Below are 24,433 nucleotides of genomic sequence, written 5' to 3'. Positions count from 1 at the left end.
TGACATCCCTATGGATTGTAGGGGTGCAAAAATGTAAAATTAAAAAAAAATCTAATTATTAATTTTTGTACAGAACATTGTGTAATAGACCCTTATGTCACGTGAAATAATCAAAAACCTTAATGCTGAATCAACTTTGATTTCAGCGATAAATCAACGCTGAACCAACGTTGAATCAACGTTGATTCCATGAATGACGGAACACCGAAATCAGTCGTAATTTACATTGTTAATTCAATAATGATTCAACGTTAAATGAACACTGATTCAACGTTGAATCAGCGTTGAATCAGCGTTGAATCAGCGTTGATTTAAACGTAAATTTAATATAAGAAAAATGTTATGCGTATTCAATTTAGTTTTACATAAAATAACTGAGCCCCCCTGTTCTGGTGCTAGCATACAGATAGTACCTCTTTATACGTCAATATGTATGCTCAAAATGTTATTATACTACTTTTTAATATTTAAAAATTTCATTTTAACGTTTTAATCAACGCTGAATCAACGCTGATTCAATGTTGAATCAGTGTTGAATCAACTATGTAAATTACGACTGATTTCAGTGTTCCGTCATTCAGCGTTGATTCAGCGTTGATTCAGCATTGAAGTTTTTAATTACTATCCACGCGAATGTAAGCAGAAATAAAAGTACAAATAAAAAAGTAAAATGAAATAAGATTATTATTTAAGTTTGTAAACATGTTGGATTGCTTCAACAAGTGCAAAAAAAGGATCTTTTTTAATGCAGCAACAGAGCGTCTCCACGTTTATTCAAAAATAAAGTCAGCAAAATTTCTAGGAGCTTAAAGATTATCTTTCAGGAAAAAAGATTCTACTACTCGCCATTGTGATTCGATTTGCTGTGTATGTATTCCGTCACTGGCCACAAAGGGATTTCCTGGATGAGAATGATTAACTTTCTTATGGATGTATTCATGATCTTGTAAGCAATCACATGCACGCCAGTAGTCAGTATGTATTAAAGAACTTTCTGCTACATGCTTCTTTATTAAGAGTATCAAGACATCAGCATCCCTAATATTTTCTGGACAAACCTCTAGACGAAGATCCTCACTGCCATCCTTGATCGTCCCTAATACCCAATGCTCTTCGATTCTACGGCCAGTAAAAAATAAAGAAACATTTTTGAAATTAAGTCAAATGATATCACATCATCTAACTTAAAATAAGGCGTGCCTTGCTCACTACGCTCGCTCGGAAAAGAAATAAACTTGGACCCTATAAGTACTCACAGTAGAGTTGCCAGCAGTATACAGTACCAAACTATGTATATAATTTGTTTACTTTATAATTACCTTTGTTTTACTATCTTATTCCAAACTTGCTCTCGTCTATCTGTAAAATTTTTCCAGGTCTACCAATTTGTCTAATTTTCTCTTGTTTATCGATTTGGTACAAGACCACAACTTCATGACAATAATTATACCAATCACAAGCTGTACTTCTCGATAAACAACCATTTTCCTTCGATCTTTCCCCATCTTCAAAAATAGCCGTATCATAACTCAATCTCTGAGCATAAGAATACGTAAGATGAAATACCCGTGGTAAAGATAATTGGATGTCCTCAAACCATGTATCAACACCACGTGGGATCCTAGAACGTGACTGACAAGGCGCCTTAATTTTTGCATTATGGCAAAAACGAGAACAGTATTTTATGTGTAAAGTTACACCTTTCTATACTATGAATTCTGATCACATTAAAAACTCCAATTATATAAAAATTAAAAACAAAAAAAATATAAGAAGGTCTCTTGACTATGTTTATCCATTGTCCAAAAATGTTTTTTCTAATCATTTTTTAACTAGATAACTTATAATAAATATTTATGAACTCCTGGCGCTTGCTTCTGTGTAAATTGTTTATTTTGAATATAGCCCATGTACATAACAATATAAAAAGTCAAAATTTTTTTTTGTTAATCTAGACTAAAGATGTGCACACATGTAAGCTGTTGTACTTACTACGCTTTTAAGATAAAATCTACACTACTGCAATGCACCGCACGTAAAGATAATTTTTTTCATACCCTCACTGAAAGTAAGACTTTGTTCTTCGATATCGTGGAGCAAAGTGCCACATTCCTCCCAGGTAAAAAATTGCATTTACTGCTCACAAAAAAATCATTGGGCCATCCTCTGCGTGGTTGCCACCCTTGCCCACAGCTCGTGAGGTAATTTCCTTGCAGAAGATGTATAAATACTTTGTCTAGTAAGCAGGAAATTCAATTTTTATCTGAGAGGTTACGTTGCACTTTTCTCCGTCAAATCACGGAAAAACGTCGTATTTTCAGCGAAAGAAGAAAAAAAATCGTATACTGGCCCCAGGAACAAAGATTAACATTAACTTTCGAGAGGGAATGCTATACTTGGCTCCCTTAGTGCGTAATCTACTTTTATTGACTATCAGCAGCAACAGCAGCAGCGCTGCAGCCAATAGCAGCACAAGCGCTACCACTAATTGCAGCAGCACAGATATCAGCAGGGCTACCACCAATAGTAGCAGTGATTATGGCAGCAGTGATTATGGAGGCAGTGGTACAGCTTTAAGTTGTGGTGCTGCCATTGTCACTGCTGCTGCTAAAGGTGCTGCTATTGCTGTTTGTGATAGTACTGCTGTAATCACTGCTACTATTGGTGGTGGCCCTGCTGCAATCTGTGGTGCTGCGATCAGTGGTAGCACCCCTCCTGCTATTAAAGGCGGTGCTGCTGCTGTTGCTGCTGATAGTGAAAAATTGCATTTACCTGCAGTGCAACGTGGTAGTGTGAGAGCCGTTGCAGCTTTTTTTTCCTTTTTTTTCTTTCTGTTACTGTGATTTCGCTGCTATTGTTAGTTGTTAAGCTTGCTCCACTCAATATTGTAGTCAAAAATCTGTATACAATATCTTGAAACGTTTCAACCACTTATATGCCAGATATATTTGCAAATAAAGTAATAGATTAATTAGAATTAACTCCAATAATTTAAGATTTAGAAGAAAAAAATTAAAAACGAAGTTAAAAAGTCTTTTTTAAATACGTATATTAAAAAGCTTTGAGATGCATTTTTATGCCTAAGTGAAAAGACTTTCATTATCAAAGTGTAGAAAGTACAACAGATTATATACATGCACACTTTTAGTCCCTTTGGGTCGTGGGACCCACGATAGAAGTGAAACTTCAAGTATCAAATATTGAACTCATTTTATACAGAAAATTATATGAGAAGCAATCATATGTGTTATAGCTACGAGTTAAGATTGACCTACAATTTCATAAAGATAGAGCGAAAATACTAATTTGAGGTTATGTAATCACAACAAATGACACCTCTACTTGTGCGTCTTGATACTTTATTTCCCCTTTAGAATACCCGGAAGAAACCGGTATTTTTGGCCTATTTTGCTTCTCCGTCGAGATATGACGATTTTTTTTATTTCGACAGAAATTTCGTGTGGCTCGAAAAAATTCACAACGTGCCATAAGAAGTTTTACTTCAAAAAAATATAAATATCGACTTTTCATATTGTTATGTACATGGGCTATATTCAGAATACAAAATTTATGCAGTAGCAAAAGCTGAAAGTTTATAGATAATTGTAATAACTCATTTAGTTTAAAAATAATAAGAGGCAACATGCTTTAACAACAGATAGACATAGTCAAAAGACTTTTTTATATTTTTCTCTGTATTTGATTTTTAAAAAATTAAAGTTTTTAATGTGATCAAAATTTGAAGTATATGAGGGTGCAACATTACACATAAAATACTTTTTTCATTTTTGCCATTATGTAAGAATTTAGCTAAAAATAATTGGAAACTTACTATGTAATGATAGCAGCACTATGACTGCCAATGATCTAGATGACTCCATAGTTGACGAGAGAAGTTGACAACGTCTGCTTGGTACTTGTACTGTTTTTCTAACTAAATTTCCATGTTATCTAACAATGCATCCTCTATACAAGGTATCAGTCAATTTTTTAAACTATCAGTGTTTTTCAGATACACATAGACACTCACACACACACACATACACACCCACACACACACGTGCATGCGTGTCTGCACGTGAGTACGTATACATACGTGTGTTATACGGCTGGCATGAGAGGCATGGCTCGGGTCCGCTTTTCCAAAAACGGCACATAACTCGGCGAAGTAGTGATTTAACCCATTAGGCCAATAACTGTTCAGCTTAAAAATTTGTAGTAATGGAGTAAGGTTTCATGCGTAGTTTCAATTTAATTATCAACACTGCTTGATTAGTAAAAATGAGTTTTTTTTTTTTTAATTTAAAACTATTTATTTTTACTGACTTACAAGATTACATTATTGCGCATAAAAAATCATAATTAAAATGAAAGCGCAAGTTTTCAAGATTTTCAGATTAAACCAACTTTTTTCTACCAATAAGATGAATATTAAACTCAGAAGTTTGAGGCTTGCATTTTTTAAAAACACAAAACTTAAAAAATTAATGTATGCGCAAGTGTCCAAGCTTCGTAAAAATCGAAATGCATTTTACATGTACGTTGTACTAAAGGGCTTAGCATGCAGAGTCTAATCTAAAGCATTCTAACAAATAATTTTTGCTACGACTGAACTATTTTGACTTATCAATAAGAGTTAAATGTATCTGGCATATATTTATAAGTGATTGGCAGTAATTGTTTAATACGGATTTGAAATTTTAATCCATCCTGTACAGTACGTATGACATGCACATGCAGGTAAATAATGAGCAAGGCATATCATTTTCTGTTGTTGGTAGTAGATGATCTATCTTATTTTAAGAGATAGTGTAATTTTTAAGTCAAAAGGATGAAGTTTCTCAAAAGTTTTTTCAAATAAAAAATCAGTCTCTTAATACTCTGGTTACTGGCACTGATGGACTATTCGCTGCACGTTGTCAAGTAAAAGTGGTTAGCATCCCGATTCGCATGTGAAGCCACATTTAATTTTTTGAGGAAAAAAAAAATATAAATAAATCTAGATTTGTATACGAAGCGAAGTATGAGATACTTTAACGCAAGCTGCTATGTAGATACAAAAATTTATCGTATTTAGCACCCAATGCCTAATCGTTGTGGTGGTAGGATACCAATAGGCTATTGTATGTAGTCTAGGACAGGTAGGAAAAGAGGAGAAAGGAGTTAAAGGCATAAGGAGGCTAAGGAGAAAAAATAGTGAGAGGAAAGTAAAGAGAGCTTAGATTAGCTTAAGCCTCTGAATGTCTAGGAATAAATCGGTGTTTTTATGTGGAAAGAGTTTTTCCTTGTATTTCATGTTGGTTGACGGTTCTCGATATTTTGCTTGATGTGATGTCCTGGTGCAGTACAGGTGTTTTGATTCTGTTCTTGTTAGCGTGCTAACAGAGAATGTGACGACGAACTAAAGGTCACTAAGGCAACGAGCCACGAACAGCCGCTCTATATGCTTGTCAGCAGGGACGCCTGCTGATTCAAGCTGGTGCTTCCAGACAATACCGCACTGCACCAAAGAAAAGAGCGTCCTAATAACAGCAACGTAGAATCAGCGTTATCGTAAGTATCTGCCAGACAGTAGGCCTTTGTAAAGAGTAGCAGCTCTTGACAGCTTACGTAATCTGCTTGTTTCGCTACTTTTTATCACGAGCACGTCGAGCAATCGCGCTCGACGAGCCATCAAACACACATACACATTCTCCTAAGCTTGTAAAAACTTACTGTATCTTATTATATTTTATTAAATATATATTTATTAAATTATAAAATAATCCTCGCAAGTGTTTATTGTGAGTGAACTCCACATCCACTTGAGCCATGTTTCCGATAGTCGCGATAAGTGGTGCCAACCCAGGTTACCGCTATATTATGCTTGAGTGAAGGGTACAACATTTACGGAGATTTTTGCCACGGGTAATTAGACAACACAAGCCCAGTCAATGTCAATCATTCTTTCTTGTTAATTTGCATTGGCTGCACCCCGTTACACTATGTCTCACTAACATATAAAGCAAAGCTGCTAAAGCCACTGTAATCGCTAATTAAAAAAACTACTTAACCACACTGGCTAAAATTTCGGATAATGATTATTGATATTTTCCAGATTGTTTGAGTACAGTTTTTATTTTGAAAAAGTAAATAACAATAGCAATCAATAAGCTCAAAGTTTTGCAAAAATACGCTAGTTTGTCATGTTAGTTCAATATAATCCGCTACGTGGCGTGGACATAAAATTAAAGCTACCTAAAATAGAATTAAATAAGTGTGGTTACAATAAGCTAGGGCATCTGAGGAATTTCTATAGTCGTCTACTAGCAGTACATTAAGCGTACAGTCGTAGTTGAGCAGCTGGGTATCCCGGATACCGACGACATTCTTCTGTAAGGGGCAAGCGACGTAAGTCTAATTATATTCTATTTGCTATGGTAAGACTATTCTATAAGGCCAATAATTATCTTTCCCAAGGCTTGTATTAATTATGAGCTTTATTTTTTAAGTAACTTTATTAAAACTAAAAAAAAAATATGAGAATGTATTGCGTAGGATCAATAGATAAATCAGATCTAATCAAACTTGCTGGAGATTCCAATAGTAAAAAGGTCTTAATAAATATTTTAAACATTTGTGAGCATTTGAATGTTGAAAAATGTTCCAATAAAAAGACAGATTATAATACTAATCTATAATGCGTTCTTAGCGAAAATTAGGCAAATAAAGTTTAAAAAATATAAAAGACAACGAATACATTTTAATTTGTGGTTGAAAGCTTTTAGATTTATAGTCGAATAGAAAATCATGTTAATTAATATTAAACAAAAAAAAATTCAAGGTAATACCTGTACATAAGAATTCAAAACAAGTACAGGTCTTACAAAGCGTAAGTTAACTGAAAAGGTACATATTTTTTAAGTCAAAACTAGAAAATCATAGACACAAATACTTAAAAGATTGAAGTTAATACGGAACGTAGCGATTGAATAATAAGGATTTTATTTTATTAAGATAAGAAGTCAGATTCAAATTTACTGTACTACTAAGCCATTTGCAGCTTGCACAATGTTAAGAGAGAAAACGATACTGAAGTGATAAGAATTCTGGTAGAGGTGCATTGATTTAAGTCCGAATTCTTGTGATAATAGGTCGGAAATTCCTACGTTTTCGTAACTTATATGCGCCTTAAGAATTTCATTATTTCCAAAGTAAGTATATGCTGCATGGTATGGGTACTTAATTTTAGAGACCTTGAAGATCCTTCTAGCTAAACCTCAAAGAAGATTGAAACAGCTCCTTTTTTCGTCATTTTCAACGTATTTATGTAAATAAAGTATACGTACGTGACCAGTAGAATTGCATTTGATAAAAGGTTGGTAGTAAGGCGAATTATGTTATGTTATAATACTAGTAAGTTCTAGAGCCAATTTTCATCGAATTTATATTATCATCAGTTGAAAAAACTTGTAATTTAAAAGTTTGATACAAACTTCTATACTCATACAATAACATTATTTTTTCTTGATAATTATATGAATAGTTAAGGTTCTACCCTAAGAAAGATTTGGTGTTGCAGTTGTCCCACCCCCTACAGTAGCTTTAGCAAATCACGATTAGTCTGCTGTCTCTGACTACTGGTATAGCAAGTATCCCAGTCGGAACAGCGTACGTACAAGCCCACGTATAGTAGCGTTACCTATAGTGTGGTTCGACGTATGTATCATAGGTTAGGTGCACCGCATGTACAGGTATTGTGCAGCTCTCGTCTCAACTGGTATCACTGACGCACTAAACTTTCGAACTAGCACTGTACTACTGGTGGTACTCTCACGGTGCCAAATCTTTCTCAGTGTATTTTTCAAATTCAAGGCACGGTTTGTATGCCCATTGAATAGTTAACAAAAAAAGATCCGATAGCATACAGTCACTGCTACAAATACTAATATAATCATTCATATAAATATTAATATGACTAACATTATATCTTATAATAAAAACCAAGTCCATATTTATTTTCTCCTCTTTTTATTGGAAATAATTTTTATATGATTTACAGCAAATAATGTTGTATAATGCACCATTTTTTACTACGTGGTTTTGTACTAACTGGATGGTTTTGTACTTTCCTTTATATTTCATCAGCCAAAGTATAAGAACCAAATGTTTAACACCGTCAGAAATTCTAGCTGAATGTTTAAGAGGTTTCCGAGAAAAAGGCCTTACAGGAGGAAGATTTTTAATGAAGTGCAGCCTTTTTTGTGCACTGTGGGTAGCAACAAACTATATGTATATTCACTCGCTTCGAATATTATTGGCCACAGATGTAATGATTCTTTTTGCTACAAATGTTGCTTGTGTTTATTTACTTTCTTGGGTGATTTTACATGAACAATTCGTTGGCGTAAGGGTAAGTAGTCTTTTAAAGTCATCTAGTTTGTAAAGATAAATAACAATTTTTTTATGTACATGCATTAAAGATACAGTACTAATTATAAATCGAAAATGCTCAGGCATCCGTTGGGGGCGAGGTATGAGAAATAAATAAGTACTAGGTGTATTTATATTTTTTTACGTGTTGGTTAACTGTTGCAACCTTTCGCTGACCATTTGTGTCAGCTTCATCAGGCTACAATTTCGAACACAATCAGAGATTTGATGGTACACATACACATAACGATAAATTTTATGAGATACTAATTATAAGTACAAAATTTTGATTTCTTGTGGTGGCTAGAAGCAATATAAGGCTTCTTTTTTTATAACATAAAATCGTGAAGTTCTTAACGTAATAGTTATTTGTAAATATATTTGAAAACTAGAGGTAGTTTATTGTAATACTTCTATGCTATTTACGTATAACTATAGTATCACAACAAGTTAACTCTCCTACGAAAGATTTCTCCCCCAATTAATGCAATTACATTTAGGGTGCTCCAATTTGAAAGTTAATAACCTGAGAAAATGCAGTATTTTCTACTACCAAAAAAGTACAGTATGTGATTGCAAACGGTTAGGTGAATGATATGGATGGTAACTAGTCAAAAAGTAACTGGTAAAAATCTAGTACTAATGCAGCAGCAAAGTTAATTTTTGTTCAAGTGCATGCGGATTCTTATTAATTTTTAATTTAATTTTCTTCCATAAGCCTGAGTTAAGGTTCTCGACATTCAATGAGAAACATCAATATTTATGCAAATGACTGTAGATACGTGTATCATATTGAAAAAGTTCTGGCTTTAACTAATTGTTAACTGATTATGATTATCATTTAATACTGCCTTCAATTCACAACTTAAGGCTGTGGACTGCAGTCTCACGCTTTTTTACAGGCTGTCAGAAGAGTAGACAGTTAACCTATTCATTTATTTGTTTATAAAAAAGAAAAAAAAAGTTTATAAAATATGCATGTTAACGTACCAGTCTTTTTTCTAGCAGCTTTGCGCAAGTTGGTTTGATAGTTACAATAGCTTTTTATTTTCTTGACTTGTCTTCAATTTATTTATTTCAAATTACTTGGACAAAAAGACCAAGAAGAGAAAAAAACAGTAAGTCACTTTTTAGCAAGTTAATGTGTTAATAAATACTGCACTCGACGAGTGGTAGCAGGCTCCTGACTAAAACGCCGTGGGAAGAAATGCATCTTGCACGAAGTTTTAGTCAAAACTTCTTTGTATTACGTGCTATGGGGTCAACATTTGCTGATTTTATATGCTTAGTCACAGAGGATCGCCAATAGAGTATACAGCCAGCTTTATTAGGGGACGAATTTCGTTATGGACGACTGTTTTGAGAGCCTTGCAACTTTAATATTGAAAAAGAGAAACATAATTCTATTCGTGCAAGTCGTTACTAAACAGTTTTCGCTTTTTAAAACTGTTGCCATCCTCGGTTAATATATATGTATTGAAGCAATCTGTTTTAAGGTAAGAAGTAGATCATGGTGAATCGACTACTTTAAAAATTTTTTTAAAAGTTTCCACTTTCAACCCTTTCTTTCTGTAAACCATTCTCACCTTATACGTAGGAATATGTGTAAAATAATCCTGCTTTTACTTGTTAGTAATACAAAAATAAACATGTTACAATAGCTTTTGGCTTTTTTTGCAATAGTTATGGCTTTTTTTGTAGCATTGAAGTATTATTGAAAAAAAGTAGCATAATGTAATGTTGTTAGGTAAGTTAAAATTAATCGATAAAATTATTACACTAATTTAGAATTGTGCAAGAGGAAAGGATAGTAGAATGAATGATAGTTAATTATTGGTTGATGTCCCCTTTCTTCTGTTTTTAATCTTTCCTCACTCCTTAATTTTTTTTCTGTTAATGGTTAGTTTGTTAAGGGCTTCAAGATGAGTTATAAAGCCTGTCTCAAGGCATAGCTTATAGTGCCAATCGTACTTTACTAGACTGGCATTCTTTTTGCATAGTGGGCCTTTTTTTTAAATTTATGTGTGTTTTGCACACAAGACTTAAGCAAAAAAGTTCTTACACAATGAATAAGCTATTGTGTCAACATTTTTCTGGAGTATTCTTATTGAAAAGTCTTGCTGCATAAATTTGAAGTCTACCAAGGGCTCTAGCTGTATATTTTTTTAACAAAAAGTGTAAAAATTTAGATATAGTTTTTTCTCATTATCACGCACAATACATAGTGGACCATAGTTAAAATGGCTGAAAGGACCAAACGCTATTTATAACCGTGTGTTCTAATCCAGATTTATGACAGCCAGCACCTTTGATACTTTTTTCAAGGAAGTGAGTCTTCAAGAATTTTATTGTCATTGATATTCCTATTTCAAACTACCCCCAAATCTCTCACTTCTGGAGTCTGTTCGTCCATGCATTATATTACTGTTTGTTTCATATCTTCTGCAAAATCTATATACTTATACAATGTATGAACAGGTTTTTTGTTTTCTTGATTCCAATGGATTTTCGAAAAATACATTCTTTGTTATTTTTAAGTGTTGCTTGCTTTACGTGCATTGTGAACCTTTGTGGTGTTGCTTGATTAACCATATTATCTGGTGTTGGAATTTGCGAATCAATTAGCACCTGAAATGTTGGTGCTAATTTCAAGCTGTTTGCTGCAACTTTGGCCTCCTGTGGTAAACTGACTACTACCTCATAACTAGAAAATCTAATGCACAAGGTTCTTCCTGCCCAGCTTGCACTGTTATATAGGCCTGCAGAATATTCTTTAACGTTAACCTAGTATACAATCCCTGTATGAGTACGCTAAGACAGTGTCTTTCATTCATAACTTCAAGTATTCATGATTGGCTATCTATATTTAATCTGCAAGTGTAACAGTAGACTATCTTATGGGTTTGATTGTGAGAGTGTGTACGTATACTTTTAATACGTAAGATCATGCCATTCAAGCTTATTCCGTACATACATGCTACTAAATAAAAGTCATGCTTGGGTTGGTACATATGGATACATGTTTTTCTTTTATATGTGTAATTTTTGATAAAATGTACGATGTATACGTAATTTAAGCTTTCGTTGTTACTTTGAATATTTAAAGTAATTCAAACAAAATTAGGACTTCCAAATATTATAGAATCTAGATATGTGATATCATGTGTTTCCATTGTTTTTGTTTTTAGTACGTGATGTTAATGATGGTTTTTTAAATATATTTGCTCATTATTTTTATAAAGCTTCAAATAAAATCTTCAAATAAAGTAATTTACTCTCTGGACGTAAAATGTAGCTTGTTTACTGTTACGATTTATTTGTTGGGCTCCTTTTTTCCTATTGTTGATTTTCTCTCGTAAATCGATGATTTTTTTATAAGTCAGCCTTGTTTCTAAGATTCGTATACATCGTTGTCTTTTGCATGTGACAAAATGTCTCTGATATGTTATTAACTCAACTTATTGCTGACAAAAAAGAGTAAATTAATTTCGTATTCCTTCTGTATTTTGTGCTTTTTTTAATGGGTTTGGTATATTTCGTTTGATATTTGGGTTCGTCATTCTGCAATGCTAAACTAGCACTTTTAGGATCTATATATTGTATCTATCCATGGAATGGTTTTCTTCGTCGATCTCTAATGGCATAACAATATTCTACGGTTCCAAATTGAAAGAAATGGTTAAAGAAGTCTCTCGTACGTAAATTTCTCTGATTTTTCTTGCATTCTCTAACTGTTCAATAACTTTATGTTAAGAATGATCCATGTTTACTTCAGCCTGTATTTGGTATTTCATTGTTGGAGTCCATCATAAGGCCTGGAAGAGAAATAGTATCAAATTACTTTGAATAAAAGGAGTGATAAATGCTCTCGATATTTTACAAAAAGTGAGATTTTACATACATTTACTTGAGGACTAAATTAAAAGCTAATACAGGATCTACTTATAAATGCAACGTTTCCCTGGCCATGGGCTTGCCAGGCTAATAAGGCAAATTTATCTAGTTTTAAAACCACTACAGCATTACTGCATAACATAAAAAACAAAAAAAAACAAGAAAAAAATTTTTACAACTATAACTCTAAAACCTAAATTAGCAGAAAAGAAACGCAATAGAATTTTAGAGTGGAAAGGGCACTCATATCAATCTTGTAAATTTGGATAGTACGATGGTCAAAACGCTTCTAATGATAAAGTGTACATATGTGTATCATGTGGGACAGTCAATGATTCAAAACTTTTTATGAAATTTCAAAATTTCAAAACTGGCCTAAAAGATGAATAAAATTTACTGAGCAAATCAAGGTCTTCCTTTCTATGTAGTTTATTCTTACGTAAATTGGTAAAAGCGATTTTAGAAGTGATTCTTTTTGTAAAATTAGGTTCCTTATCACATATTTTAACTTATGTCCTATCGAAGTTATTTTTTAAATTTAATGTACGTTGAGATGTTAGGTAACTTTTATCATGCATATTATTGCGCTTTCTGATGCGATGAATTAAGAAACGTTTAGTTACGCCGACATATATATATATGAACAGTCCCTGCATAAGAACTTGTATACTGTCTTGGTATTGTTAAAAGTATGAGCTTTATCTTTACCTTATTTTACAATTTTGTTGAGGGGTCTTTCAATCCATGGTAAAATGGACGTATTATATTATACGGTTTTAAACTATTTTTAATTCTTTATAAAAAAATTTTTATGATAAAAGAAATTAACACGTAAAGTATTGAATGTTGACTTATAATTAGGCAATCGTCTTGAAGATAATTTGTTAGATCAAATTGAGATCCTAGATTTAATATGTTTCATAATACAATAAATAGAATAGTCATTATCATTCAGGGACTGTCTCACAATTAAAAGAATTTCACTATAGAAATATTTGTGTGACAGTAATATTGTGCTATCAACTAAATTATAAATTAATTTTTTTTAGCAATAGTAGGTAACTAGACAGAAAATTAAATTTTCCTAATGGCTGGCAAACCCCTGGCCAGTGAAACGTAGCATTTCTAAATAAATCTTGTGATCGCTATTTATTTAGTTCTCAAGTGATCGTTTATAAGCTCCCATTTCTAGTTTCAAATAAATACTGATTTGAAAGTCTTCTTCCAATTTTTGGGATGTATGGCGTTTGAGTATCAAACTTGGTGTCTGCATTATAAGTCACTTACTAAATGATTATGGTATTTTTAGTTTCTCATCAATTTTGACATAAAGCTCAGTTGGTTTGTGTTCTTTTGATTTTTGTTTTATAATTACTTGAAATTTGGGGTTCAGTGAATTAACGATGCATTTTATAGACATTTCCAACACATTGCCTTTCATTTTCTCCTTAACACAACTTCTTGCTTTGTTGATTGAAATAAAATCAGAAGCTCATTTTTCCTCTCATTTGCGGGTTCGTATTTTCTCCATTTGGTTTATAATGTTTTGTACATTCAATTTTGTTGTTTCCATGCTTGTTGATGGAAATTCAGTTCTCAAATTAATTTTATAGAGTTCTAGAAAGCATAAGTGTCTTTTAAGAGTTCATGTAATACAGATGAGTTCAGGGTTACTTCTACTTTATAGGTATGTTGTGTTTTAATGATGATCTTATGATAACTAGCTTAGCTTAGTTTGTGTACTTTTTTCGTGCACTCATCCTTTATTTGTAAAATACTTCGACAAAAAATGCTTATTTTTTCTTCGTTAGGTGTCAAAGATAATCATGAATTATGACCTGGTAAATAAATCCATTAACTTTCCGTTTTCTGTGTAAATTTAATTTTACAGTGTTTCAATAATTCTAATACATGTTGTAATAGCATAAAAGTTTAACTTTCATTTATAGAAGAGGATTCTATTAATGGTTCTATAGTTAAGCATGTATAAGGATATACCGTTTTATTAAAGTAATTAAACATCACTTCATTTAACCGTACGTACGAATTATGGTCTGCTGCTACTGCTGAGTGAGGATACAATGATTTAATGTTGGCAGATCCATTTTGTCAAGGTTAAGGTATCATTACTAGATGTATTCTATGGGAATAATGAGCCGTTTGATCCTAGAATGGCAGATGTTCTATAACCATTGTTCTATTATGTTGCATGCAACATCTAATTTTCCTGAAGCGCTTGTTCTGCCAGCACAAAGTGTTCACTTATAAGTAAATATTTGTAGGGGACTTACTGCTTGGTGCACGAACTGTATCACCTTATACTAGAGACTGGCTGGTAAAAGTGGAAGGGGCTCGCGCACACAAGTAAGGTAGTGTAAACTGCTCTGTCTGAGCTTGTATTGGTGTGCTCGACCCCTGCTCCTATTAATTCCCAATCTTCGGGGCTCTCTTGCGATCGCTTCACTGAGCTCGCGCCGGGTTTTTTGTCGGCTTTCGTGTGCTCTCGAAAAAGGTCAGAAAGCTCCCGCATGGCAGCCAGGCTCTCGTAGTTCAGTTGAAAAGTCGACTTTCGTGTGCTCTCGAAGAAGGTCGGAAAGCCCCCGCGTGGCAGCCAGGCTCTCATAGTTCAGTTTAAAATCTTTCCACGCAGACGGAATTTTGTCAACAGTTTCCGTTCCCTGCTGGATCAAGGAAGCTTGTTAATCGAACTCGTCATCGAGCAGTGAATTCTCTCTCCCACAAGAGTGAATTCAGTAAGATCTTCTCAATTGTCCTGTTTATTTGAGGTAGTATTTTGTTATTTGTTATGAAAAGCTTAAACTCCTTGAATATAGGCTTTCAATCGTTGTTTTGTGGCAGTTAGCTGTTTATTAATTTCATTCGCATACGCGTCTCAAATTTCCTCGAGTCATTCTCTTGGTGATTGTAAGTTATATTCTGACTAATAAACAATTTTGGTTCGTTTAAAATATTATCGTTGATATTTAGTTTTAATTTCCTTTGTATAAAAAAAAAAACAGGGAAATTATAATTTTCGAAGGAGAAACATTTCCTGATGTGAGTAGAAGATCCTCAAAGGATACAAAAAAAGACATAAAAAAAAACTGGTGATTTCCATTCGTGACTTGGAAAATTAGAGCCACGAGAAAAAGCTAGAGCAATTTTTCAACTATTTACATGGTTGCAGAGCGTGGTTTCTCATTATAAGAAACAGTTTTCCTTTTGAAAAATATTTTCATAGAGTGAGTTCATGAATTCAAACACAACATCAGCCACCCGGAGTGAAGTGAGATGCGAGAGTGAAGAAGAGGAAACGATCGAGTGTGGAAGGGAGCGTCGACAATAGCAGTGGTGGTCTCTTCTGTTATCGCCTCAGTTATCGCCGCTTCTTCCTTGTGCGGTTCTTCGAAGGGCAGAGAGGCTTCAATCCCTACGACCTATGCGTTGTCATCACCCGTTCGACTCAACTTGTTTACATGCAGGCCAGTTCTTCGGCGTTCGCACGAGGTAGAGGAGTACAGGGACTAAAGTGCGTTTTTGCTTCCTTATTAAAGATAAGGCCAGTATATCTCCCGTAGAGAAGTTACAACACTTACTAACCGTGGTACAGGGTCCGGCCGCTCAACGATTAAAGGGACTTGACGTGACCGAGACCAACTTTGACGTTGCGTGGGGAAAACTCTTACGCCGTTACGATAATCCGCGTATCTGTCTCTCGTCCACGCTAGAGAATTTAATGAAACTCCCGGAGGTTAAATCTCGTAATGTACAGGATCTTAATGAGATCATAGACCGAACCGAGGAAGCTGTTCGCGCGTTGCGTGATTTGAATTGTCCTATCGATCAGAACGACAATTGGATAGTGCATTGCATAGTCCGCAAGCTAGACGTTAACACACAAGAGGCTAGGGAGATATCTCAGGGAGCCATCGAAGGGTTTTCGACTTATGATTCAATTTTAAAATTTTTAGACAAACGGATTCAAACCTTAGAGCAGGCTTATTCTTCAAACAACAATAAGGGGTCGTAGAATAAGCGGGGTTTGTCGTCTCGTTCTTCTAATCGTGTCACGGCTCATAACACGCAAATGGTTGATTCATTGAGCTCAAAAGCTACACCGTCATGTGACCTTTGCCAAGGTAATCATTGGTTGAATCGTTGCCGTCAATTCAACGCAAAAACCCCAGCTCAGAGATGTGAATTATGTAAAAGTTTGAAGCTCTGTTTGAATTGTTTGAGGAAGGGGCATTTTTCAAGTAAATGTTCTTAACCTAACTGCTGTTTTACTTGCCACGCCGCGCACTATACAAAATTGCATATCGTTGGCAGCTCATCGAATAAATCGTCAAGCAACTGCGAAAATAAATCCAGAGACAATGGTCCGAACACATCCGGTCTTGATGTTAATTTAGACGGTGAAGGTTCTCAGGTAACTTCGCATAGTGTTTTTGTCGGTGCTTCAGTCTTATTAGCGACTGCTCGCATAAAAATCTCTAATTCATTTGGAAAATCGCTAACGGTTCGTGCTTTGATTGATCCTTGCGCAGAGAGATGTTTCATCACGTGACGTACCGTGCAGCATTTAAGTTAAGATACTGAAAAAACCTCATTTTCAGTAATTGGCGTCGGAACTGAGGCACCGGCCAGATGCAACACGGTTGCGCAGGGTATTTTGGAATCTAGTTCAGATCAGAATTTTGCGATGGGGTTTTCCGCTCTAGTCCTGAATGAGCTAACGGGTTGTTTACCTAAGGAGAAATTTACTCAAGGGCATTGGCCTCATATTAATGGTCTGACTTTAGCCGATCCCCAATTCGCAGTGCCCGCGAGAGTAGATCGTATTTTAGGAGCCGACGTATATTCCACTTTGATTCTGGATGGCATGAAAAGGGGTCCGATCGGTTCACCACTAGCTCAACAGTCTCTCTTCGGCTGGTTATTGACTGGAGCCGTATCACCTTCGCCTGCAAAAGATTCGTCCAAGTTGGTTCGCTCATTTCATGTGGTTGCGGAACCATCACTTTTACAGCAGCTTGCAACGTTTTGGGAGATTGAAGAGGTGCCTCGCAAGGTTCCTTTATCCCCAGACGAGGTCTTTTGTGAGATGCATTTTTCGAACACGCATTTTCGCGATGAGAACGGGCGTTTTGTGGTCCGTTTGCCATTTGCCAAGCGTCCTAATTTGGTTGGTTCCCGCGACCTAGCTGCAGCCTGTTTGCGTCATTTTGAGTGACGATTGCAGAAGAATCCTTAACTCGCTGCTTGTTATCAAGCATTTATGCTCGAGTACATCAAGTTAGGGCACATGGAGTTAGTTTCTCCTCAGCAAGTTCCGAACCATTTGTATTACCTGCCCCATCATGCAGTTGTTAAGCCAGACAATCTTGAAAAATTACGTGTCGTTTTCAAAGCTTCTCAGAAGGCTAAAAATGGTCTTTCCTTGAATGATGTACTCTTGCCTGGACCGAAATTGCAGGCTAATATCTTAATCGTATTAACGCTTTGGTGACGGTTCAAGTTTGTGTTTACAGCTGACATGATCAAGATGTTTCGACAGATAGGGATTCATCCAGCTGATTCCAACTGGCAAAGAGTTCTGTGGAGGCAGGATGAATCGCAAACAATGTAAGATTATCGGTATGTCACGGTGACCTACGGCACTGATTCAGCCCCATATATCTCGCTTCAGGTCATAGAGCAGCTTTCGCTCGACGGTGCCCATGATTATCCTAAGGCAGCTGTCATCCTTTAACAGATGCTGTATGTTGTTGACATTTTCGCCGACGCAGACTCCGTGGACGATGCTCTTCGTAAGCAAGATCAGCTGGTGGCGTTACTCGGAACGGCTGGCATGGCACTTAGCAAGTGGGCGGCTAACAAGGATCAATTATTGTCAGGCTTACAATCCAATGCTTACAAGACGGAGGTAACGGTAAAAAACACCGAGGTAATCTCAACTTTGGGTCTTTAATGGTTGCCAGGCGGGGATACCTTTACTTTTTCAGTTCATACTGCATCTCAAGCTCTACAGATCACTAAGCGTTTGGTTTTATCTTAAATAGCCAGATTCTTTGACCTACTTGGCTGGCTGGCACAGTTATTGTAGTTTAAGTTTTAATGCAAGACTTATGGCTTAATAACCTCGATTGGGACACGCCAGAGCTGAAATCTTTACAGGAAAGGTGGCTGCAGTTCAGGGCTGAGCTTCCAAATATCTCTCTCATTCGGATCCCAAGGTGGCTTAACACAACTGCGAAGGAAGAGTGGCATCTCCATGGGTTTGCTGACGCATCGCAGAGAGAATATGCAGCTGCTCTTTACTCTGTCGTATCAGGTCGTCAGCCTATGCTTCTATTGGTGAAGACTAAGGCCGCACCAACGAAGGTTCAGTCACTGCCGAGGTTGGAGCTCTGCGCTGCTGCCCTTCTGGCACGACTTATCAATCATCTGCTTGAATCGCCGCTAAAACTGCCTGTTAACATCCATGCTTGGTCGAACTCTAGGGTTGTTTTGGAATGGCTAAAGAGTCATCCATCAAGGTGGCAGACCTTCGTGGCCAACCGGACTAGCGAAATAAGAACTTGGTTGCCAACTGCGACTTGGAGGCACGTGAGGTCCACCAATAATGCAGCAGACTGCGTGACTAGAGGCCTCACTCCATCCGTACTCGCCGATTATCAGTTGTGGTGGCATGAACCAGCTTGACTGCCACTGCCAGAGTCTGCTTGGCCGACTTTAGGCCCCTTTAAACCCCAGATAGATGAAGAGGTTCACGTTTTTGCAGCCACGGAAGTGAAAACCGACGATGACAAAACAACTTCTGGATGTAACTGCTTACCATCCCTTCAGCAGTTCTTAAATTTTAGCAAGATAATCCATATTTTAGCTTACTGCTGTGCTTGGCGTTTTAAAGCCACTGCAAAAACCCAAGACTCAAATCGAATGTTGTCTCAAAGAGACTGGGCCATGGCTCGTATCTACTGTTTCAGAGCCATTCAACTCCAACATTTCAAAGAAGAGCACGCTCAGTTACTCTCTGGGAAGCCACTCTCCAAGCGAAGCCTGCTCGCACGTCTCAGCCCGTTTGTACGCAGTCAAGGTCTCATTCAGGTTGGAGGACGTTTACACCTCTCAGCACTTCCTTACAACGAGAAGTACCCTGTAATTCTACCTGGTGCGTGTATCTTCGTGAAACGCCTAGTAGAAGAGACCCATGAATTGACACTCCACGGTGGCATCCAACTCATGCTGTCGCACTTGTACCAATCCCTGTTAATAACAAGGGAATCTGCTGTGGCCATAGGAGTTTGTCGACGCTGCGTACGATGTGCTCATTTCAACGTACCACGCCTGACCCAGCAGATGGGACCGTTGCCGATTACACGCACAACGCCTTCTCGTGCCTCCACGGTTACTAGGTTGGACCATGCTGGTCCGTTTCCTGTGCTGTTCTCAAGAGGCAGAGGAGCAAAAACGACAAAGCGCTACATCGCTATATTTATTTGTCTTGTTACTCAAGCAGTACATATTGAAGTGGTGTCTGACCTTTCCACTGATTGTTTCATTGCAGCTTTTACTCATTTCACAGCTCGTCAAAGTGTGTGCCACACCATTTATTCAGACAACGCCACCACGTTCACAAAAGCAGCGAAGGAGCTAAAAGCTCTGTTCAACTCGGCGTCGCCTTTCTTCGAATCATTGCCTCTACACTGGCTAGTCGTGGCACCAAGTGGTCCTTTATCCCTCCACGAGCTCCTCACTTTGGTGATCTGTGGGAGGCTGCCATTCGGAGCTTTGAACATCATTTCCATAGAGTGATTGGAGAGCTCAAGCTAACCTTCGTAGAGCTTACTACATTGGCCACTAAGATCGAAGCCTGCCTGAATTCCAGGTCACTCTGTCCACTCAGCACCGATACCAACGAAGCAGTTGCACTGACACCGTTGCACTTTCTGGTGGGCACCTCATTGCTCGCCCATCCCGAGCCCTACGATGATACAAAACAACCAGCATCCCTCAACAGTCGCTGGAGGTTGCTCAGCCTTCTACGGGAGTCATTCTGAGCACCATGGAGGAAAGAAGTGCTTCATCATCTACAACGTCACAACAAATGGCTAAACCCAAAGCCTAATTTGCGGCAAGGTGACGTAGTACTGCTGACTAATGAACTCTCCCTCCCGACCCAGTGGCGACTTGGTCTGGTGACTGAGACCCATCCAGGTGATGATGGACTCGTACGGGTCGTCACAGTAAAAACTGCAAATTCGTCATTCAAGCGCCCCATCGTAAAGTTGATTAAACTCCCTACCGAGCCTGAATTGAAGCAGCTCTATCAGCAACTAAAAGTCTAGTTGCATTAAGTAAACCATTGTAAGATTTTGTTAAAAGAAAAATCCAAGAGTTCGGTAGCTTTGATAGGGTAGCTAAAAGTATATTTTTCTATTCATTCTAATTAATCTTAATTTAGTTTTGAAATTTTATGATTTAATTTATTTTCTTTGAAACAATGTGCCTGTTATTCAATTATACAGGATTTTAAATATTGTTGTAAAAATACCTAACCAGCGTTGGTAGTCTAGGAACAGTTTCTAATAGCTTATTAGGCTTTCCTATTCCTTAGTAGTGCATGATTGTTTTGTTGACGCAAATGCATCATAGTGGGCGGAATTTTCACTTATAAGTTAATATTTGTAGGGGACTTACTGATCAGTGCACAAACTATATTACCTTATACTAAAGACTGGCTGGTAAACGTGAAAGGGGCTCACGCACACAAGTAAGGTAGTGTAAACTGCTCCATCTGAGCTTGTATTGGTGTGCTCGACCCCCACTCCTATTAATTCCCAATCTTCGGGGCTCTCTTGCAATCGCTCCGCTGAGCTCGCACCAGGTTTTTTGTCGGCTTTCGTGTGCTCTTAAAGAAGGTCGGAAAGCTCCCGCGTGGCAGCCAGGCTCTCGTAGTTCAGTTAAAAAGTCGACCATTGAACACAGAACAAGCAAAACTAGATCTTTTCACGCAGACGGCATTTTGTCAACAGTTTCCGTTCCCTACTTTATCAAGGAAGCTTGTTAATCAAACTCTCCATCGAGCAGGGAATCCTCTCCCCCACTAGAGTGAATTTAGTAAGATCTTTTCAATTGTCCTCTTTGTTTGAGGTAATATTTTGTTATTTGTTATTTAAAGCATATACTCCTCGAACAACGCTTTCAATCTTTGTTTCGTGGCAGTTAGCTGTTTATTGTTTTCATTCGCATACGCGTCTCAAATTTCCTCGAGACATTCTCTTGGTAATTTAAAGTTATATTCTGACTAATAAACAATTTTGGTTCGTTAAAAATACTGTCATTGATATTTATTTTCAATCTCCTTTGTTTAAAAAAAAAAAAAAAAAACAGGGAAATTATAATTCTCGAAGAAGAAACATTTCCTCATGTGAGTAAAAGATCCTCAAAGGATAAAAAAAGAGATATGAAAAAAAACTGCTGATTTTGATTTGTGACTTAGAAAATTAGAGCCACGAGAAAAAGCAAGAGCAATTTTTTCATCTATTTACACAAAATTCTCTTTTGCTGCTACAAATAACAGTTTTTTTGCTAGGTTTTATACATCCTGGACTACAATTCTACATAGTTTGAAGGATAATAACTTTGGATACGCTTGACACCTTTGTAAATTATTTAAGATGTCAATCAGATCTTCTTGGAAAAAGTAATGTAAAATTAGGTAGCCTTAATTTTTCTAAGGTGAGTTAATAAAGAATTTATTAGATATCTGTCAAGAGTAAGATCTTAACCTGACATTACTATGTAAGTGACTTGTTCTCAAATATACTTATAGCGTTATGTATTGTTCTATAGTATTTTGAATGCAGCAGCAAAAATATGGCTATTTCGTTTATACCATTTAATATATTCTTTTTGATAGGTATACGTATTGTTGATGTAGTGTTCATAATATGTACATCGTCTTCTGTGACTAAGCTGGAAAGTCCTTCAGGAAATACTTTTAATAGTTTTAAAGAGTGTCAACTTTTTTATTATTATGCTGGGAGCTTGAATAATATCTCCTACATAGGATCCCGCAGTATTTATCGAGTCCAATGAATACTGCTTCAAGATATTTCAATCGCATTATCTTTCAATTTAAAAGATCTATTTTAATATGATTAAAAAAATCTAATAACAAAATTGTACAATACAATACCAAAGGGTTTTCTTCAATTTTTCAGTAGGTATGTGTTGCAATATAAAATAGAACTGTTCTTAGTTTTAGGGACTTATTACAGTAAAGATCAACTTCACGGAAACGCCCTTTTTTCTTTATCCACGAGTGAAAGCTTTATTTTTCTATCATACCCTATCTTAGTTTTTCATTTTTTAAATTCTTATAAGTTGATTTTCTACTGCAATTTGCATTAGAAACTATATAAAAAGCTTCAATGAGTGTATCTGTAAGTACTAAGGGTTCTTTTGTTTTTGTCAAATTAATATTTTTTTTTTAAAATTAACTTCATTTCCAGATGTGATTAAAAATGTAATCTTTTATACCTGGCCAATACAACCGTTTTCTTATTTTCTGATAAGTATGGACTATTCCCTAATATTCTCTTTCAGAGCTGTAATGTAGCATTTGTATTTCTCCGTTGTGTTCTTAAATTTTTGGGAAATTAACCTCACCTTAACTGGCAGTAGATGTTTTATCAAGTGATGTTAATAACATTATTATTATTAATTTAGGTTCATATTTGTCTGTAACATATTTTTTTCTAGAAATTCAAGAAGGGTTAAGACTTCGACTCCATAATATTTTTCTTGGAAATTTTAAAGTTTTTGTTAGAACTTCTAAAATCATCAAACTGGTAGAGATTTTACGAATAATAAATGACAGTATAAGTTGGTATCCATCACGTATTAATAATATTTGGCAACTTTTAGTTCCTGCGATTTTGAATAATTGAAGTCCAGTGCAACTATCTATCTCAACAGTCTTGAGACAAATGTGACTGGTTGACAATCTTTGCTGACAAAATTAACTATTTATGATAGTAGTGGTTGCTACTTGATCAAGATCCATGTCAGGTTAATTAAATTCAAAGACTGTCAATAAATTAATTGATCTTCACTTTATTCGTTTTTTAGAAACGATATGGCCTTTTTGGTATCACATCACCTTCTTCTAACGTGTGTATAACAAGACTTAATAAGCTACTACGTTTATATACAAAAAACGGCCTTTTTTTTCTATTCAAAGGTAAAAGCTTTATTTTTCTATCATACCCTATCTTAGTTTTTCATTTTTTAAATTTTTATAAGTTGATTTTCTACTGCAATTTGCATTAGAAACTATATCAAAAACTTCAATGAGTGTGTCTGTAAGTACTAAGGGTTCTTTTGTTTTTCTCAGTTTAATATTTTTATCTTATGATTTACTGCATTTCCAGATGTGATTAAAAATGTAATCTTTTATACCTTGCCAATACAACCGTTTTCTTATTTTCCGATAAGTATGGATTATTCCCTAATATTCTCTTTAAGAGCTGTGATGTAGCATTTGTATTTCTCTGTTGTGTTTTTAAATTTTCGGTAAATTAACCTCACCTTAACTGGCAGTAGATGTTTTATCAAGTGATATTAATAACATTATTATTATGAATTTAGGTGCATATTTGTCTGTAACATATTTTTTTCTAGAAATTCAAGAAGGGTTAAGACTTCGACTCCATGATATTTTTCTTGGAAATCTTAAAGTTTTTGTTAGAACTTCTAAAATCATCAAACTGGTAGGGATTCTACGAATAATAAATAACAGTATACTTTGGTATCCGTCAGGTATTAATAATATTTGGCAACTTTTAGTTCCTGCGGTTTCGAATAATTGAAGTCCAGTGCAACTATCTATCTCAACAGTCTTGAGACAAATGTGACTGGTTGACAATCTTTGCTGACAAAATTAACTATTTATGATAGTAGTGGTCGCTACTTGATCAAGATCCATGTCAGGTTGATTAAATAAAAAGACTGTCAATCAATTAATCGATCTTCACTTTATTCGTTTTTGAGAAACGATATGGCCTTTTTGGTATCACATCACCTTCTTCTAACGTTTGTATAACAAGACTTAATAAGC

At 35.8% G+C, this 24,433-nt stretch overlaps 1 protein-coding gene across 1 annotated transcript in view; it reads left to right on the top strand.

Moving 5' to 3' along the window:
* The window catches only part of LOC106640732 (solute carrier family 35 member F3), a 516,306-nt gene that overhangs the window by 106,589 nt on the left and 385,284 nt on the right, over positions 1-24,433 (top strand). The window contains exons 5-6 of the mRNA XM_089592356.1: positions 5,249-5,258; positions 8,042-8,392. Coding sequence (XP_089448482.1) covers positions 5,249-5,258; positions 8,042-8,392 — 361 coding nt within the window. The remainder of the gene's footprint in view (positions 1-5,248; positions 5,259-8,041; positions 8,393-24,433) is intronic.

The sequence above is a fragment of the Copidosoma floridanum genome, unplaced genomic scaffold, assembly GCF_036245765.1.
Source record: "Copidosoma floridanum isolate Cflo_tuat_1 unplaced genomic scaffold, Cflo_Japanese_pri ptg000016l, whole genome shotgun sequence".
In the NCBI taxonomy this organism is placed as follows: domain Eukaryota; kingdom Metazoa; phylum Arthropoda; class Insecta; order Hymenoptera; family Encyrtidae; genus Copidosoma; species Copidosoma floridanum.
This window is presented reverse-complemented; position numbering and strand designations above follow the sequence as displayed.